The sequence below is a fragment of the Polypterus senegalus genome, chromosome 2 (assembly GCF_016835505.1).
Source record: "Polypterus senegalus isolate Bchr_013 chromosome 2, ASM1683550v1, whole genome shotgun sequence".
NCBI classification, from domain to species: Eukaryota; Metazoa; Chordata; class Cladistia; order Polypteriformes; family Polypteridae; genus Polypterus; species Polypterus senegalus.
The window spans coordinates 119,948,146-119,969,722 of NC_053155.1; the positions used below are offsets into that span (position 1 = coordinate 119,948,146).

The 21,577-nt window shown below is 39.1% G+C and overlaps 1 protein-coding gene across 1 annotated transcript in view; it reads right to left on the minus strand.

Moving 5' to 3' along the window:
* Window positions 1-2,123: 2,123 nt before the first annotated feature.
* The window catches only part of LOC120523286 (bromodomain and WD repeat-containing protein 3-like), a 146,445-nt gene continuing 126,991 nt past the window's right edge, over window positions 2,124-21,577 (minus strand). The window contains 3 exon segments of the mRNA XM_039744473.1: window positions 2,124-5,188; window positions 15,752-15,907; window positions 19,337-19,498. Coding sequence (XP_039600407.1) covers window positions 3,165-5,188; window positions 15,752-15,907; window positions 19,337-19,498 — 2,342 coding nt within the window. The 3' untranslated portion in view covers window positions 2,124-3,164.

Genomic DNA, 21,577 nt, shown 5'->3' on the forward strand with positions numbered 1-21,577 from the left:
AAAAAATGCATAATTAGGAGGTTTCCATATAAAACTGTACCAAAAATGCTTTTATGTGTAGCTACTCAATTACAAACACTTTAATGTTGATGGAAAAAAAGTTTGGGGACACGTTACCTAGATTATTCAGATCAGGGGCCTCATGCATAAGGTCGTGCGTAGAACTCACACTATAACATGACGCAAGCACAAAAGCTGAAATGTGCTTACGCACAGAAAAATCCAGATGCATAAATCTGTGCATTCACCAACCTTCGCGTTCTTCCACTACATAAATCCCGGTCAGCGTGAAAAGCAACGCTCGTGCACACGCCTTCAGTCCTGCCCCAACTCCTTCTAGAATTATACCTTTTTGAATATGCAAATCAATATAAATAGCCCTTAAGCTCGGTGTTCTGTGAAAAGACAATGGGAAAAGCAAGAGGGAAAATGGAAGAATTTCAGCGAATAGGCAAGGAAAAACATACTATTTGTTGGTTTAAACAGTGGTATAAACAACAAAAGGAAGCTGATCGACTGACATAGCGTGTCGGAGAAACTCGAAAGCTGAAGTTCATAAAGCCGCACAGTGCCTGAAATAAAAAAGAAGTTGTCAGATATCAAAGTCGCCGTGAAAAGGCAAGTCATAGCCCACCATCTGAGTGTCATATGAAAGCTTATTAGGGTACAGAAAAAAAAGGCTCACAGTGGGGAAAAAGCACAAAATGTCAAATTTCAATCTTGAAATTTCCACTTAAATCCCGTAGTTTATTTTGTCATTAAAGTAGAACATCATAAACTTCACCTTAAAATCGTTTAATTAATTACGATGTGATTTGAGAAACTGGTTAAAGTAGCACATTAAATGCTTTGTTTTGTATGTGTTCTTGTATGTGCTCTGTGTGTGTGAATCACTACGTGCTTCTTAAACCGGCTTTCTCTTCCACTGGCAGGACACAGAATCCATTACATTCGTGATATTACAGCTTTCTGAATAACTAAAATACTGAGATGTATATGTGATATCATGTTAAAGCACGTTATTAAACATGGGAACACGGTTGCGTGGTAGTGATTGTGCGCGACCTTCGATGAAATAATTTATTGCAGCAGTACTCAGGGGCGGATCTAGGCTCGTGGCGGCCCTGGGCAGAGAAAGAATTGGTGGCCCCTTCGCCCGCCAATGTCAATATGGTATCTTATGCATGGCGGATGAGCACATCCGTTGCGGACACTGCATAGCCGCCTCATGCTCATGACACAAGTAACTTTTGCCAAAATTTGCTGTTGTGTTTTTAGTTGTTATTTTCTTTGTTTTATATTCAGTATATATTGGCGTGGCGGCCCCTGGGACTTGGCGGCCCTGTGCGTGGCTTTACATGAAGTTTAGATTTTATACATCACGATTTGAACATGGAAACGTTCTTAAGCAACATTTCTGTGTATATGCACTGTTTATACATGAGGCCCCAGGAATCCTTATGCCCTATATTATATTGACTTTGCAAATCTAATCTAAATTAAAATATCTCTCTATATAAAGCAGTAAGGCATACATGCCCTTCCCCAGGCAAAATGTCATTTGGCATCCACAAGAGAATATCCGATGAAAAAAAAAGCAAGTGGCCACGGTAAGATATTAAGTTGTATGTTCGTGTATGTGATTATGTGGTGTCCACAGCAGGACTGGAATGTCAAGCAAAGAAATGCAACAAAAAGCACAAAGATAGGGGGATGTAAAGGGTAGAATGTTTGATGAAAAAATGCAACAAAACATACAAACAGAAAGGATGCAAGGGATATCTGGAGAATATAGTTTTGTAAATATTCAATGCGACTGAAACAGACTTACCATTAAATAAACGGCCATTTTGCTATGCTAGTACTCACAATAATCTGCCAAGATTTTAAATTTAAAACTTATACTATAATAACTTGCATCAATATAAATGATAGTATGTTATAAAGCTTACCCATAATTGAACTCTGAATTATCTCCTTAAACTAGTTAAATTAGCAAAAAAATATAAGAACAGTACTTGATAGTATGCAGGCTTGCTTTTTTTGTCAAAAGGATGTTTCAGAGGATACAGGGGCTTCAATATTCTTTGGGGGTTTTTCATTTAAAAAATAAAAGCTCTGGGAATAATTACAAATTTTAATTTCAAATATTACAAGATGAATGAACAAAGGCACAATCCCTTGCATACAGTAAACTTTTAAATTACAAGACTTTGAAAGTAGAAAAAACCCACCATACACATGCAAATGCATACGTCTTAAGAATACTCAGTAATTTATATTCAACTTTTTGATAAAAATATTGAAAATGTTCACACAAGACTGACATAGTTAGGCACGTAGTTCTAAACAACACATAATTATTCATTTTAATTATCCCTGAGTTGCTAATATAACCCAACATGTTTTAATAAAGCAGAGACTCTTATGTAAGCCAGCAAAAATAGTTTAATTCATTTATATTACATAGCACCCACAGTGTTAATGCTCTACACATACAACTCACTGGATGAGCAAAAAAAAAGCACAGTGTTGGTTTTTTTTTTTTATTTTATTTATTTTAGTAAGGGGGAAATTGATTTTTTTGCTCTTGCAAACTCACTTTTGAAGATTTAAAGCCCCCAAATGAGGCACAACATGGCATTAGTATCAAACTTTTTAAACCTGGCAAATAATGCCTGTACATTAACAGTCAAATCCCTACAAATGTTTTCTTTTTCACAGAAAATATAAATATAATCCCTGAATAAACAAATATATTCACAGCAGTTTGTTATAGAGTTCCAGTGCTACTACCCTTGTGGGCAGGAATGTCAGTCTCATTCTTAAAGGCTGTAATATTTCACTATGGCATTTCATTGTAAGACAAATGATCATCTTACCAATTTATGGGTGAATTAAGAGCCGAAGTACTCCGTGAACACACACATCTTGGAGGACTACTGTATATTCCAAATTTCCTTCTATAGACAAATCCAACCTCTTAACTTTTAAATTACTCCTTATGTATTTAAACACAGACTACAAAAGCACCATTTTTGACTATGCTCTTCAACAGCCATCATTTCATTTCATTGTTATTAACCCTAGTTCCTATACTAATGGAGGTGCCCATATGGGATTTCTTTCAGCCCATAACATTATAGTCAACCATCATTGTGAGCTCAAGGCCTTGATGTTCTGCCAGATCGCAAGACTATTCCTTTATTACTTGCAGACTGCTGTTGTCTTCTTTTACTTCTCCGTACAGTCTTTGGATTCTGTTGTATGCTATAATCACTGTCACTGTTGTCCCTGAAGTCTGATCCAGAATCTGAAATACAAGACTCTGGCTTGAAGCAGGAGTCATTGCTGCTGCTGCAAGTACTACTACTACTACTAGTGAACAAACATTTTCTTTTCTTTAGAGATTTAGAAGACCGAGATGATGATGTCTTGATATTTTCTAAACTGTCTTCTCTTTTGGAAACAGTTGCAGGTGGCAGCTCAGTATTATCATTATATTCAATATCTGAATTGCTTGCAATATCCAATTTGCTTCTTTTTGCACTACCATTGCACTTTTCCAAATCACATTTTCTTTTGTCCAAACTATTTCCAGAATCAGAACCATTTAAGCATTTTCTTTTCCTAGCTGTATTATTAACATTACGTTCATGCTGACCATTTCTGTTGACTTCTGCCTTCTCCGATTGCAAAATACTACTTTTCTTTCCATTTTCGTAAGCTTTCTTACTGCTGCAAGGTAGTATTTCCTCCTCTGATGATGTTACTTCAGAAGACATAGAATCTGAATTAAGTTTACGGCTTCTTTGCTGTTTTTTCTTTGTGAATATTATTTCCTCACCCTCAGAGGGTGATGTGTTTTCTGGAGGGGCATCCAGAATATGGCCCTCCTTGAAGTGCAAGCTTTTACTTGTCAAATCACAGTCTGAGGGTGCCTGGGTTCTGAACTCTCCTCTACTAACTTTAAGAGGAGACTTGAGAGGCGATTTCCTGTTGGTACAATCTATTTCAGTTTCCAAGTCAGTTTCCTCCAAATAAGAATATTTCTTTTTAGCTGCTGCTTCTCTGTATGGAAGTTTTCTACACAATGCACTACTCCTCCCACCATTCTCAGAACCTTCCATTAATCTTGTTTTTGATGGTCGGTTACGCAAGGATCTTTGGCTCATTTCCTCCTGCTTTTTGTCTTCCTCTGAATTATTTGTTTCATCAGAAGAGCTCAAAATTCCTTTCCTTCTTGTATTTGACTTAGAAACTGCTCTTCTAGACATGTTAACTTTTATTTTTGATTGGTGATCATTGTCAAAGCTTAGTGGAAGTACACCAGAATTATTATCCACCTTTCTGTTACACTCTTCACTACAGTTACTGCTTTCACTGTTGGATAGGAGTCTGTTTTTACACCTCTTTGCTTTACTTTTTTCTGTTTTTGACCAAGCATTACTTTTTTGGGGAACGACTTTTTGTTGACTGCATTCAGGCTTCAAACTGTCTTCAGAACCAACACTTACTCTAATTTTTCTATATGTGGATCGGTAAGACTGGCTATTTGCATGTTCATGTTGATTTTCCATTTTGGAAGAAATGCAGTTTGTTGCATCAGTACTTTCCTCACTATCAAAGTCAGATGCACAGTCCTTCTCTAATTCCAATGCATTTGAAGATATAAATGTTTGAGAATGACTACTAGAGACTGGGATTTCTCTCTCATCACTATGAGAATATTCTTTTGATCTTTTATTTCTTAACAGCTTATTTGTGATAACTCTAACAGACTTTGCATGAATTATTTCTTGGCTGCTACATCCATCGTGTTTATGTTGTTGATCACTTCTGGCTCTCTCTTCAGATGTATCACATTCCAGTTCTTCATTGTCAATACTGCCTTCCCTTTTATTTTTTATTAAACCTTTGTCATCTGTTTGCCGTTGCAGATGCCTTTTGCTAGGCTTAGGACTTTCATTTTCTGAACCAAAATCTTCCTCTTCCCAGTTACTCATCAGCTTCATTTTGTTCACAGCTGCAGCAGCAGTCTTTCTAGGTGCCTTCTGTCTAAATACACGAGTCTGTTTATTTTTAAAGTCACTTTCTTCATTTAAATGCCAAGATGATTCGTCAGAGCTGCTGTCTAATTTATACTCTCTGCTGTTGCATCCTCTTCTTCTAAGCTGCAATCGGTTGCCTATTAAGAAATAAGACATGTATAAATTATACATACACTGTTTACTCTAGATAGAAAGTAAACAATTCTGTAAGTCCAGGATCATCAACTGGATGCCCACATGTAATGCTTATGTTGCTCAAAATCATCTTTTTCTAACATGTCTTTTCAGTTCTATGAAAAATACTGAGAATCTGTAAACATCAGGCATTTATAAAATTGGACACGTGCTGACAGTTTGAATGGGACAGGCAGTTAATACAAGTTAACAAGACACTCAAAGCCAGGGAGACAAAATGTTTTAACAAAATTAGACAATTCATTGCAGGTCTGCCACTATGACCCTACAGAATTGTAAGCATAGGGTCTATTATTTAAAAATCCTGCCTGGTTTAGTTTAATAAAGATAACATAACACAGCCCTTTCAAGGTAAAGTTTGTGACCAATCAGCTGTGAGTAGTAAATTGCTTTAAACTTGCATTATGCATTTATATGAGTGAGTTACTCAGGACAGAACAGCAGTATCTATCATTTTATAATGCAGCACCACAGATTAACCCAATGAAGTAATTTAAGCCATATATATTATATATATATATATATATATATATATATATATATAAATAAATAAATACATGTTGGGTCGAGACACGATCATCTCGGAGAGACACTTTGAAGTCCTGCGAGACTTCTTGTACGTCACGCCCTATTTACAAACAATTTCTCTGAGACATTTTAACGTCCCACGAGACAAGGAAGTGAGACAAAAGGACAGCCGCTGTATGGGCTTTAAAATGATCATTGCGCAGCGCGACATGCAAATCATGCAACAACAACAACATTTATTTACATAGCACATTTTCATACACAGTAGCTCAAAAGTGCTTTACATAATAAAGAATAGAAAAATAAAAGACACAATAAGAAAACAAAATAAGTCAACATTAATTAACATAGAATAAGTAAGGTCCAATGGCCGGGGGGACAGAAAAAACAAAAAAAAAAACCCTCCAGACGGCTGGAGAAAAAAATAAAATCTGTGGGGATTCCAGACCATGAGACCGCCCAGTCCCCTCAGCTGCTGTACAGGCTTTTAAATGATCGACGCGCAGCTTGACATGCAGATCACGCAGCTTGGTAGCAGCTAGCAGACAGCCAGCAGCTGATTCGTTCACGTAGCTTGGTAGCAGCTAGCAGACAGCCAGCAGCTGATTCGTTCATATCTCCTTAGCGTGTGTTCAGCCCCCCTTCACAACGCGAGCAACAGAGACGCAAAGTGGCTAGCGTGAAGTGCGCCCCAGGGGGTGGGGGTTATGGGGTTGGCGAGCGACCATAATTAACACAAATTTTTGTATTGTTTACTAGGCAGTGTTCATCAGTGTCATAACATGTTTGTCACGTTTTAGTTAATACAAAAGAAAATGGGATATGGTCTTTAGCTAGCTGTTGATACTGCAGTCCAGTTCAAAGGCTAATTCAGGTTTATTACGCAAGCAAAATACTCATTACTTATGTGTAGCACTTGGAAAACAACACAACAAAGGTGATTTTACTGAATTTTGAAACAGTGGATTAAACTTCAGATGATAATTTTGATGTCACAGATGTTGCCTTAAAGGTGAATAAATATTAATAAAAGGATGAGATTTGGAACATTAAAGCAACAGAAGTGTTTGAAATTTTATTTAATTTGACTTGTCCATTAAGTATTATCTTTCACCAAGCTAGCTATCTAGCTAGCTAGCAAAAATCTCACAAGATATTCACAAACCTGACACTAATTTACTGAAAAACATGATTTGAAAAATGTGTTGTTACAAAAGAGTTTATGTAAGTGAAAGCATCCTGAATAATAAAATATGAATAAAAATGATATTCACCCATATATATTGGAATTAAAATTATGTCTTAATTTTCATTTCATAGCATTGACGTTCATATCATACTTAAACACTATGTTGAAATCCACCACATCATCAACTTGTGTAGACTTAACGTGTGTCGGTGACTGAATAAGGCTGTTTCAGGGGTGAATGAAAGGAGTGTGTCTGTTAACCCCCATGGCATTAACAACAAGCATCTGTGGGCTTGGAGTTCTATATAAAAATGGTTAATTAACCTGTTTTGATCCAATGTAAAGTGTTAAGCTCAAATAATAATCCAGGACAGTATTCTGTTACCATCTAGTGGATAAAATAACATCATGATATTAAAAAAAAAAAAATTCATCTACAGTAACTCAAATATTCATAAAAGGGGCAAAGCCTTGAAATGAAAACACACAGTGGCATGTAACCGAAAAGGCAGTTTTACAACTGAAATAGGACTATCATGCAAATCAAGTGATACTGTATGCAATGATGATAATGCAAAATGGTCATTAGAAGTTGACAGGTATGGTATAATTGCTGCATAAGGCACCAAATGACCAATCTGCCATGACGATGTGTTTGATAACTTCAGTCACCTAACACTGCAACAGGGTGCAGCATCTACATGGTAAAAGGAAAAATGTTTGTGATCAAGTGGAAAGAACAGAAAGACATTTGCCTCCTAAGTACTGTTCACAGAGTGCAGCAACCGTCATTGTTCATGTCATGGTAAATATGTAAGTCACTAATCCTTGCACTGTGATAGCCTACAATGGGTATTACAGTGCATCACGTTTTCCACATTTTGTTATGTTACAGCCTTATTCCAAATTGGATTAAATCATTTTTTTCCTCAGAATTCTACACACAACACCCCATAATGACAACGTGAAAAAAGTTTACTTGAGGTTTTTGTAAATTTATTAAAAATATAAAAACTGAGAAATCACATGAACGTAAGTATTCACAGCCATTGCTCAATACTTTGTCGATGCACCTTTGGCAGCAATTATAGCCTTAAGTCTGAATATGATGCTACAAGCTTGGCACACCTATTCTTGGCCAGTTTCGCCCATTTCTCTTTGCAGCACCTCTCAAGCTCCATCAGGTTGGATGAGAAGTGCCGGTGCACAGCCATTTTAAGATCTCTCCAGAGATATTCAATCGGATTCAAATCTGGGCTCTGGCTGGGCCACTCAAGGACATTCACAGAGTTGTCCTGAAGCCACTTCTTTGATATCCTGGCTGTGTGCTTAGGGTCGTTGTCCTGCTGAAAGATGAACCATCACCCCAGTCTGAGGTCAAGAGTGCTTTGGAGCAGGTTTTCATCCTGGATGTCTCTGTACATTGCTGCAGTCATCTTTCCCTTTATTCTGACTAGTCTCCCAGTTCCTGCCGCTGAAAAACATCCCCACAGTATGATGCTGCCACCACCATCCTTCACTGTAGGGATGGTATTGGCCTGGTTATGAGTGGTGCCTGGTTTCCTCCAAATGTGACACCTGCCATTCACACCAAAGAGTTCAGTCTTGTCTCATCAGACCAGAGAATTTTGTTTCTCATGGTCTGAGAGTCGAAAGGTGCCTTTTGGCAAACTCCAGGTGGGCTGCCATGTGCCTTTTACTAAGGAGTGGCTTCCGTCTGGCCACTCTACCATACAGGCCTGATTGGTGGATTGCTGCGGAGATGGTTGTCCTTCTGGAAGGTTCTCCTCTCTCCACAGAGGACCTCTGACAGAGTGATCATCGGGTTCTTGGTCACCTCCCTGACTAAGGCCCTTCTTCCCCGATCGCTCAGTTTAGATGGCCGGCCAGCTCTAAGAAGAGTCCTGGTGGTTTCGAACTTCTTCCACTTAAGGATGATGAAGGCCACTGTGCTCATTGGGACCTTCAAAGCAGCAGAAATGTATCTGTAACCTTCCCCAGATTTGTGCCACGAGACAATCCTGTCTCGGAGGTCTACGGACAATTCCTTTCACTTCATGCTTAGTTTGTGCTCTGACAAGAACTGTCAACTGTGGGACCTTATATAGACAGGTGTGTGCCTTTCCAAATCATGTCCAATCAACGGAATTTACAACAGGTGGACTCCAATTAAGCTGCAGAAACATGTTAAGGATGAACAAGGGAAACACGATGCACCTGAGCTAAATTTTGAGCTTCATGGCCGAGGCTGTGAATACTTGTGTACATGTGATTTCTCAGTGTATTTATTTTTAATAAATTTGCAAAAACCTCAAGTAAACTTTTTCATGTTGTCATTATGGGGTGTTGTGTGTAGAATTCTGAGGAAAAAATTAATTTAATCCATTTTGGAATAAGGCTGTAACATAACAAAATGTGGAAAAGTGATGTACTGTAAATACTTTCCGGATGCACTGCATCACTCTTGCGGATCAGGCACTGACATTCTAACCGCTCATACACAAGTAGCAATAAAATATTATAACAAAAGTGTGCAAAGAAACACTCTTCTACTGTTCTGATTGTGATGTTGGCTCTGTGTTGATGACTGTTTCAAAAAATATCACAAGAAGGACGTGTGTCAAATTTACAACAGTATGGCAGTGGATACTAGACATACTGCATCTGTGGTGATGTTCTGGTATTTACATGCTTCTGTTTCATGTAGTAAAATTTTTTCTTGTTTGGGGGAAAAAAAATAAAATTTTTGGATTGTTTTTCCATGGTCAATCACTAACACTAAGGAGACTACAAGACTGTGAGGTGTGTGGGAATGTGGGAGTGTGTATGAGAGTGTTCACCGGGAGTCTTTGTTATGGTGGGGTCTGGCCCAAAAAGTATTTTAGTATTTTCTTTGTAATAACTTGGTCTCAGGTCAAATGTAACTGAGGAAATGGACTTGCAGCACGGGTCAACAACCCCTAATTTTATCATAATTGTGTAGTTATAACTAAATAAGGGTAACCAAGTACAATTAAAACTTTTGTTCAGAAAAGCGGATTTCTACAGATAATTATTTTTTTTTATTATTCAGTTTCCATGTTAACCATAGAATGGTACTGAAAATTAAAGAATTTTTCTGAAATGGCTTTCCAAAGGGATGTTAAAAATATAGTTGGCAAAATAACATTTTTTTTTGCATATACCATGCACCATACCAAGGAACAGTCCTTGCGCATGACGCTACAATTGTGACCTGCTGGGGAGGCTACTTTGAGCAGCTGTTTAAGTCTGATCCTCCAGTTAGGATGCTGGACATCTCTGGGTCCACAGTTCTTAATAATCCTCCAATTAGCTGCAAACAACCCAATCTCACAGAGACTGCACAAGTGATGAACCAGATGAGGGTAGGAAAGGCTGCAGGGATTTGTCGGTTTCAAAGTGAACATCACCTAAGATGGTGGTAAAGTTGTCCTTGCTTTGCAAGAAATCTTTGCTTCCATTTGGGAGGTAGGCGTCATCCCAAATGACTGGAAAAAGGATTTGTCAGCTCCGTCTGGAAAGGGAAGGGTGATCACATGGATTGCAGCAACTACAAGAGAACAACACTGCTCTCTGTGCCAAGTAAGTTCCTTGCTAGGATCATCCTCATTAGGATGAGTGATCAGTTGCTCACCTTCCAGAGACATGAGCAGTCTGGTTTCAACCCTAAGAAGTCTACCAATCAACAACATCCTGGTACTGAGGATTCTCATGGAACACAAACATGAATTTCAGCAGTTTCTTTATAGCGTTTGTCGATTTTCATAAAGTGCTCAACTCAGTTGACCGAGCTGCCCCGTGGGAAATCCTGGGACTTCACAGGTTCCCCCCCCCAAAGTTGCTGGATATCATAGCTGGACTGGAACACTGGTACTGTGAGTGTTGTGCAGAATGGAGGCAGAACCTCCCGAGTTTTGTGTTACTTTGTTTTCCTTCAGTTGATTCTGGGGTTCGTCAGGGGTGTGTTCTTCCTCCTACTCTGTTCAATGTCTGGATGGACTGGGTGTTGGGCAGGGTCGTGGGGTCCAAAGACTGGTGGGCATCTGTTGGCAAAGAAACACTGAGTCTTTGCAGAGTCAATGAAGGGTCTGATCTGGGCTCTCGAGAGAGGAGTCCGAGTGTCTGAGCTTGCAAAAGCCCTGGATAAAAAGCAAGATCCAGGCCTTTAATGACCTATTGGGCACAGCCATCAGCAGTGTGTCTGTCTGCAGAGAGAATGTCTACCTCAATGAGAGGTTTACTTACCTTGACAGTGACATTCATGTCTCTGGTGACTCTTCCTATGAAGTAAGCACACGGATTGGAAGAGCATGGGGGTCATGAGGTCGCTGGATAGGGGAATCCTTAGGTACTGTTGGTTTGCCTTTGTGTCGAACAAGCGGTTGTGCACGGAGTCACAAATGAGGCACATTACTTGCATTTTGACGGAGTGCCAGTTATGACGCTACGGCCCACGATTCAAAGGATCCTCATTGTTGGAAGATACAAGCGGCTGGACCAGGCCAAGGGGACACCCATGTAACACCTGCCTGTGGCAGATAGATGGAAGTGGGCCGCGTGCTTGCCTGAGAGGTTGCAAACCAGGATCCCGAGCTATTTCGTGGCTGGTGCGGCAATACACTGTACCAGTACATGCTCCCCAACCTGACCAACCATACACATACTGATTAGAATTTTATTAAAATTATACAATATAAAAGTTTTGTCATTCGGAAAGATATTAAGGATGGGCATGACGCACTGTAATTATCTGTAATTCGAATTAAGTGAGGCAATTATTAATTCCTTAATTTCTCACTCTGAAACAAAAGAGAAATAGGATTTTGAAAAGCAGGCTGAGCAAAAAGAAAAAGCTATGAATCATCCTTACCAATAAATCAGTGATCATGGAGGCATGATCTTGAATATAAAATTCTTTGAAGAAAACTACTCTTCAGGTGGAGACTGAAAGCCCAAAGCAGATTTCTCCTAGGCACAAAATATTTGATTACCTGGTATTTTCTTCCATTATTTTTGTCCAGAATGGACGGAAAGCTAACAACCTCAAAATATGTTCCGTTCAAGTTTACTGCATGATGTATTAAATATATGAAGTATATATGAACCACTTTTTGTCATCAGTTGTACTTCCCAGTTCTGAGACAGCTGAAAGGACAGTTGCAACATATTACAATTGCATTTACCCAGACATTTCTTGCGTAGCCTGGTTCTGCTTACTCTTTCTATCTGTTTAGCTTCTACAGCTTTGTTTCTTAAATAATAAAAAAAAACACACACTAAATAGACAAAGTTTAAGAAAGACTCACTTACTAACTGATATTACTTCATTTGCGAACAATGTTAAAGTGTAATCTTTTTGCTGATGCAGCCAGGACAGCTTTGTGATGTTAATTATTACATCTAAGATCTAGGCTGATGGGCTAATGAACAAAGTAAATATACTTTTGCTGTCTTTTGTGGATCTATTATTGGAGTCAGAAATTTGGTTACTCTCACTGCTGAGGTTATAGTCACTAGAACATTGAGGTCTGAACACAACTTCTAGAAGAAAGTTTGTGTTGGGATTCAGAAACTAAACCTTGGGTCTCAGCCATAGCCACTAAACAACTTTCACAATTGCACAGATATGTCAATATATGTCTTCATATTGTTCATATTTAAGGTTGTCTTTCAAAAAGCTTAAGCAAGGTGATATAAGAATAAAAGCATCATTGCTTGCCCTTCACTCTGTGTATATTTTCTGACCAACACCTTTATTTTTGCACTTGCCATTAAGGCTAGCATCATACTACATGACACTCTCTACATGACTTCTATCAGAAAGCATGTCAATTTTAACCATTAGTCGACAAATTTCCTTGCCTCTAAGGGTATCAAAATTGTATGAGTTGGAATCACAACAGATTAATGATTTACAAAATTTCCACCTGACTTTTCAACACTGTTGCAAATCTTGTATTTTTTGTGAAAGCAGCAGAAAGTCGCTTTAGTTTGGCATCTCATCAATGTGAAACACACTGGAATAAGAGGAGTTTTTTTACTAAGACGTCCAGCTTGCACTGCTATGGTTAGCAGCCAAGCGTGACATAGATGGGACAAATGTCAGCACCTTGGCATCTGAGAATATCCTTGTCTTGGAAAAAACAGTGGTTGGCTCTTTACAGGTGGGGGTGGAAAATTCCCTCAGATGGGAGTAGATTAAGAATCTAGAAAAGAGTTATAAACTCTGACAAAGCTTCTACTTTACCAATACAGGTAGTCCCCAGGTTACGGACATCCGACCTACAACATACAAATGGGGCCGCAGCTGCAATGCATGTGCCTCAGTAATTGCCACTCCGTCGTCTTCGGCCTGGGGACGCTGCAAGCGGAGACTGGAGGGGGGAGATTTCACTGCTCGTGCAGTGTAGTGTCCCTTGGGTGGCTCCCGGCGGCAAGCAATTTCACTGCCTGCCCACCACACACGGCTACCCCGTTCATTATCGGTGGGCGGCTGGTGATGCTGCAAGCGGTGACCCGGTTGTGGGGAGCGATTTCGCTGCTCGCACAGTGTAATGTCCTTTAGGCGGCTCCCTGCAACAAGCAATTTCACTGCCCACCCACAACATACGGCTGCCCCTTTCTTGGTGGGTGGCTGGTGATTCTGCAAGCGGTGACTCGGTTGCAGCTGAATGGAGGACATTGAGGGTGAACAGGGCGGCGGGGGGTAGCATTGTAGTGTGCCTCGGATGGTTGTCTGATGAATGGTGGTGGTGGTCGTCGATTCACTACACGCCTTTCGCTGCACCGTGCTTGTTCTCGGTGGGTGGACGCTTCAGGTAGCATATTTTAGTGGAGGTGACTGTGAGGTGGGCTGGTGATGAACCGCCCGTCAATGCCCCCATTCATTCTAGCAAGCCTGCTTGTACTGTTACGTACATAGCAGGAAATCGTCTCTCTTTCAATACCATCAGATGTGTTGATGACAGGTGGATGCCTGCTTGCGTGTCCAGTGCTTTGTATAAGAGCTCATCTTAACCTTGTGTCTTCACCCTTCAAGAATGTCTCTGAAACACAATCTGCTGGTGATACAGTAAAGAAGAGAAAAACCACCACCATTGAAAATAAAGTAGAAATAATAAAAAGGTCAGAGAGAGGTGAAACTCCATCATTCATTGGCAGAGGCACTTGGTTACAGTCGGTCAACAACAGCACTTACTAAAATTATGTACCTGTTCCGACTTACATGCAATTTCAACTTAAGTGTAAACCTACAGACTCTATTTTGTACATAACCCAGGGACTGCCTATATACAGATCTATCCTTAGGAATGGTTGAGACTAAAAACATGTAAATGGCTGGTACAAGCAGCCTAAATGAAATGTTCCAGACTTTAGTTGCCTTCTTGGATAAGGTGAAAAACTCAACAATACAGTGGAACCTCTAGATATGATCACCTCTGTATACGAGAAATTCAAGATAAGAGGCAAGCATGAGCGAAAAATTCGGATCTAAATACGAGCATTGGCTCATGTAACGAGCCAGGCTGTGGTTATGTGTGACACGTTTCCCGATCTGCCTCGACTCGGGGATTCACCCAAGCTGACGCTGCCGGCCCGTCAGTTCTCCCGTAGCGTGAGGATCTACACGTTTGTGCGCTTGTGATTTCATTGTTTCGCTGTAGCAGTTCACTGTATAAGCGTATCCAATAATATCGAGGTTCATGCAGACAGAGAATAGGAGACGATTGCCCTCAAGAGGAAGGAGAGAAGAGAGAGAGAGAGAGAGAGAGCGAGGCGCACGAGCGAGCGAGAGAGATAAGGAGAGAAAGACGCACGAGCGAGAGAGATAAGGAGAGAGAGAGATGCGTGCGCGAGCGAGCGAGATAAGGAGAGAGAGAGGCGTCTTGCGGCGAGATAAAGAGAGAGAGCGTCTTGTGGCGAGAGATAAAGAGAGAGAGCAGCGTCTTGTGAGCGAGATAAAGAGAGAGCAGCGTCGTGAGCGCGAGATAAAGAGAGAGCGCGCGCTGCGCGGCGAGATAAAGAGAGAGATGCGTGCTTGCGAGCGAGAGAGAGAGATGTTGAGAGAGAACCATCAGCTCAGTTATGTTCACATGACGCTCAGCAGACAAAGTGTATCCATACTACTTGTATTGCAAGACATCGCTCGTTTTATCAAGTCAAAATTAATTTAAAAATTTCGTAAACCAAGTTACTTGAAAACCGAGGTTCCAATTGTATATATTATTTATCAGTATTATTTGTTAGGAAAATTGATTTTTATGTTGATATTTTGGGGGCGCGGAACGGATTAACTGGATTTCCATTATTTTCAATGGGGAAGTTTGTTTTAGATACGAGAAATTCGCTATACAAGCTCAGTGCTGGAACGAATTAAACTTGTATCTCGAGGTTCCACTGTATAGGAGAACCTTGGACAAAAAGTGTTTTTTTTTTTTACCCTCTAGCTTAAGCAAAGCCAGCAGATGTAGACTAAGTGTCTAGAAAGAAAAGGAAACTGTTTATGATCTCTCCTGTGGTTAGTGTACCAATCACAATACTATTGGAAAAGAAACAAGACAGACCTACGATACACTAGAAGAATTTAACCTTTTAGATGGCTTGGGGGGGCATTTAAGATTTCCCCAAGAGATGCTTGACACTGCTGCCAGAAAAAATGTAGTCTAGGCTGGCAAGTTCATTAACGCTGCCACCACAACTCTTACCAAGAAAAGCAGGCAAATGGAGGTTGAATGACCACTCAACAAATATTATAAACCTCCCATACCTTGTTTTTCTCTGTTCCGTGCAGCCTTTTTTTGCATTATCCTGTAATACGTTGTGGATTCACCTAATTTCACATTTTTGTATTTGGAAAGTGAAGAGTCTGAAGATGTTTGCTCAGTTTCTTCTGAGTGGAAGGAGGATAATTTCTTCTCAGGTTCTAAAGGTTCAAGGAAATAATAAAATTAGACATTTTTACTTATGATACTTAATTATGAATGGTTCTGTAAGAAAGGAAGTAGTTAAAGTCTAGTTTTCTAATTATCCTTGCCAGATAAATAATTCACAAGAGTAATAAAATCTATTCATGAAAAAAATAATTGAGCCCCAGTTTTTGCCACCCAGATACTGAGAGGGGCAGAAAATGTCAACTGCTTTTATATAGCTTGGTCCAAGTTGTTTTTCTATGGGACTTTGAGCTTTGGTTTTGATAAAGTTCTAATTGAACGGTTGTATAAAAAATGGACTCTTTGTACACAAAGAGATACATAAAAATCATATACTATATTACAAGGACTGTATTGCTCAAATCAAATATAACTATTACATTTACATTATTTCTTCCAATAAAGGCAACACCAAGTCACTGTTTTCACTGCTTAATAATATCACACAACACCCAGACTTTTAACCATCTCACCTTTATTCAACTGCTGTTTGAAATTCCCTTATGGCCTTTTTTAATGAAAACATCCAGAGGATACACCAGTATCTTGGTACGGATTCCTTCAGTACTTAATTTGAATTTCATCCACTTACTCACTCATTTTCCACCTTCCAGCTTCATACTTTCTCAGAAATCTCAGATCTTGTCTTTAAGTGTAAGCTGCATCCCCTTCCCACAGTTCTGGTTAAAGCCCGCCTCCCTTCTCTGGTCCCCCTTATTTCTGCTATAATTCACTCCTCTCTCACCACTGCAACTGTTCCTTCATCTTTCAATACTCCTGCAACAACCCCAATACAAAAATCGGGTGCCAATCCTACTAATTTTAGCAATTTTCAACCTATTTCTAACCTACTTTTCATCTCCAAAATTTTTGGAAATACAGTAGAGTCTCACTTATCCGACATAAACGGGCCGACAGAACATCGGATAAGCGAAAATGTTGGATAATGGGAGGTGTTAAAAGCCAATTAAACGTCAAACTATGTTATAATTTTACACCTTACGAACCTAATACGGCGTACTGGTTCATGAACGTCACTGAACACGTACAAATCGGGTTATGACCAAAGAGTTCGGCAAACTTTTGCCTCTGTTCATGACCACACACTCGGTATAGGAACAAGCCAGTTTCCCTTTCGGTTTGTGCGCGTGGATGATTTCCGCACGTGTTCAGTCTCTCCCTGTGCATTTCCTGTGCAGAGCAAGAGAGACACACAGACAAACACGCACGAGAGAAAGAGAGATACATGCGCAAACCCTTGCAAGACACGCATGCATGCACACACCCACGTGCGAGAGAGACACATGCACACACACCCGCACGCGCACACACACACATACACAGAAACACGCGAGAAAGACACACAAGCGCGCACGCGAGAGGGACACGCACACACACATACACAAGCGCGAGAGAGGGAGGGACAGGGACACACACACACACACACACACACACACACACACACACACACACACACAAGCGCGCGCGCGAGAGAGAGAGAGATGCTCGCACACACGCCAGAGAGCGCTGGCCACATAATCCACTGTAATCATGTTTTACAACAAAACATCAAAATTTAACTGAAAAAATGAACTTGGCAACAAAAAATAGACTACGCTCATGCTCACAACTTGCAGTTCTTGTTGCCGATTGATGCGTTTTTTTGGGTTTTTTTGCAGTGGGACGTCGGATAATACAGAATGTTGGATAAGCAAAGGTCGGATAAGCGAGACTCTACTGTATAGCTATTCAACGTGATTCCCATTTATCACATAATAATAATAACGCCATTTATCAAAATTACTAACGACCTTCTTATGGCAGCTGATTCTAGTTTAATCACTATTCTAATTCTCCTTGACCTGAGTGCGGCTCTTGACACTATTTGTCACACCACTCTTCTCAATTGATTATCTTTTATAGGCATTACTCATATTCCACTAGATTGGGTCAGATCTTATTTCTTAGGCCACACTCAGTTCGTTCAGCTCAAAAATTTTACATCCCAACTCACCGCTGTTACTTCAGGTGTGCCCCAGGGCTCTGACAGTACTCTATCTTCCCACTCCCACATCAATAACATCTCCTGGACTGCATACTTCCACTTGCATAACATTAATCGTATTCGCCCCTCCCTCACTCCCCACACCCTTGTCACTTTTTGCCTGGATTATTGCAATTCCTTATTCTTCAACTGGTCCAAAATTCAGCTGCCCGCATCTTGAACCCCCCCATTTACCATATCACTCCCGTATTGCAGCAGCTTCATTGGCTTCTGGTTAAGTTCTGCATTGACTTCAAAATTCTCCTCTTAACATTCAAGGTTATCTACAACCTTGCCCCTCCATATTTGTCTGACCTCCTCCATGTTGCCATTCCTTCCCGCACAATTAGATCCTCTTCCTCCATCCACTTGACTTTTCCCTTCACCCATCTTACCACCATGGGGAACAGAGCATTCAGCTCTGGAACTCACTACCATCTGAACTCAGAAATATTGATTTATTTTCACTTTTTAAATCTAAACTTAAAACTCATCTGTTTAAGACTGCTTTCTCTCTTTGATTACAACTGCTCTGTCTGATTTGTATTTTTAGTTTTTATTTATAATGTGACTTTTATCTATTGTTCGGGTCCTTGAGTGTTCAGAAAGGCCCTAACTGTAGAAATGGACATTTTCAGGCAAGTAGCTATTTTTTTTATAACCATTCCCTGAGTTATGAAGGGCAACACACTTCTCCCTTATTTGGATTGAGGGTTCTCTTTTCTTTGCCATAATGATGGCTGGCTAAAGAAATTTAGTTCCATGTCTCCTCACATTTGTATCCCAGTTAATCAATAATCAATCATTTATTTAAGCTGGAAAGTTCCTATACACTCCAATCAACTTAACAATGTCCAATTTAAGTGGGAAACATGCTTCAATTACATTGTTTCACATTAATTTCCAAGGGTGTCAACAGCTGTGGTACATATGTTTTTGTTAAAAATATGTAATTCTTGATGAGGGCTTTATTTTTCTTTGAATTACCTTGTTTCAGTTAAAAGTCAGAAGTTTCTCATATTTTCATTGCAAGATGACAGTTCTTCAGCAGTGATTTTTTTTTTCTAAACCACCTTACTAATTTTTACAAGGGGTTCCAATATAAGTGGAGGGCACTGTATTAACAGAAGATGATATGTAACTGCACGGTACACTTAAATTGTGTCTAAATCATTTTTGAGCATCATAAATACACAAATCTGAATCAAAAGATTTAAGTACAGAGGGTAACTGGGGGCAAGCAGCTATTAAACAAATGTATGTATTAAACAGGCCAAACAGGTCACTTAGTGTATGCAGAATTTTTATTTCTCACCCATTGCTGATTAAAATATTAAAGTAAAAAAAAAAAGCAAACAGGAAAAAAAAATCTTCTCACCTTGTCGTTTCCTGTTTAATGCAGCCTTATTTCGAGTAATTCTACTGTAATTGTTGAGTACTCTAGTTTTTCCATTCTTAACTTTGGGATCAGAGTCTGAAGACGTTTTTTCATTTTCTTCTGAATGGTTAGATGATAACGTAGTGTCACTATCTGAACCTTCTAAAAGAAACAAAAACACAAGAATGCTTTATTTACCACATACCTAATTATGTGAATCTAAAAGAAATTCAGAATGCAAGATATCCAGTAACCAAAATTTCTGATGTAACATTTATACAAAGCACATAAAGCAGGATAATTTCGGACCAATAGCTTATCTTGGGAGCTGTAAAGAAAACCATTTTAAACACTTTCACTAAGTAAAACGAAAAGATGGGCTAAGGATTATTCATGTTGGCTGCTAAAATTAAGTGACAATGTGCAACAAGAAAGAAAGAAAGATCTGAACTAGAGCTGGGTGATAAATCAAGTTTTTGTTTTAAATTGTTTTGAAAAATGCTTAAATCGAAAAATCGGGTAAAATCTAATACTTCCCTCTGTCACAAGTCTGCAGCTGTAATTCTCTTAGTTACTACAACTGGATGTTGGCCTTATTTCCCAGAGACCTCCAGGTCTGCACATGTACAGAGAACTACCCATTAGACAGACACCGGTGAAGAGAAACGACTGCTACTAATGACATATACGGCTAAAGAAGACACAATAATACCAAAACAAGGGCATGTTACTTCAGTTATATGGACATGGTTTGGTTTGTGAGGTCAGATGCGGAGTAGACCACTGTGTGGTGAAAGGTTTGTATATAAAAAAAAAAAAAGCTGTTGAAACAAAAAGTAGCAGCACTGCAAACCTGTTCAAGCATTTGAAATAAAGGCATCCAGCAGAATGGGAACACAGCCAACCCAAGCTGACTCGTTTTCCAGTGTCACAACATATGACAAGACAGGGTAGACATGGAAGGAGATTATAGATGAGATGGCATTTTATATCGGTAAACACATGTTGCCCGTTTATATAGTAGAAAAGCCTGGGTTTGTTAGAATGCTAAAAGTAAAAGATCCCAAGTACAGAATACCAATCCGCAAATATGCATTTTGCAGAGGTGGCATTGCCCCGTTTGCACAATGAAACAATATATGTACATGTATGTAACAGTTTTATTACCTTGCAAATAGTCCGTAGGTTTGCAAAATACCAACACTTTTGATGTCTTATATTAGGTTTACAATGGAATATAGATTTGCCGTAAGACTTCTTGTAGGAGCGTGAGATTCTGAAAGCCAGAGCATCATGCCAGATCCATGAGAGCTAGCAACCCTGAAAACTTGCATTTTTTGTTTCACTTGAGTTGATTTGTATAAAAAAACATTACTTTGTACAGTTGTTAAAAAGTGCAAACTTTGACGAACATGAAATCACCAATAAACTAAGTCCATTTATGCATTATTTTATAAAATATATACTGCGTTTGAAAACTTTTCAGTTGTACGATTTCAGGACAGAAAAGCCACTCAGCTTTTGGTTGAGGGTGTTAGATTCGCTGCTGTTATTAATTAACACTAACTGCACATTAGCGCAAACAAAAAGGCTAAAGAAATTTCAAACTTTAAATAAATCTGAGACTAAGAACAACACGAAATTCACTGAATAGCTATTTCACATATTATATACCATTACTATGTTTGGATCAAACACAACCTCAGACATGTTAGTCATTTGGTGCTGTTCTTATTATTCTTCTGCACTTTAATGATTGAAGTATGTTTAACATTGTGTTATTGTTGCACTGCTACACAATGTTGGGTGAAAAAGCACACTGAAGACCTTCCTTATATGTTACTTATAATTTGTTATTACCTGCCCATAGTGCTTTATGTAAATGAATTTCTGTTTATTTTTTAAATTATTTTTCTGCATTCTATTTTATTTTATATTTACTATTTAATATTTATTTAATATTTATTTTTTGGAACACCCCTGAAGTGCAGCTTTTTTTGTTATTGTTGTTTCTATATAGCTTCAAAATAAAGGAAAATATTTTTGAGTTCTGTTTTGTCTCGAGTTCATGTAAAAAAATATCATTAAAACTGAAATTCATCCATAACGCTGAAAAAAAAAAAAAAATAGAGATAATTTTTTGCCCATATCTCCCAACCCTATTTTGAACTGAACTTTATTTATCAACTAGAAAAATACCCGCGCTTCACAGCGGAGAAGTAATGTGTTAAAGAAGCAATG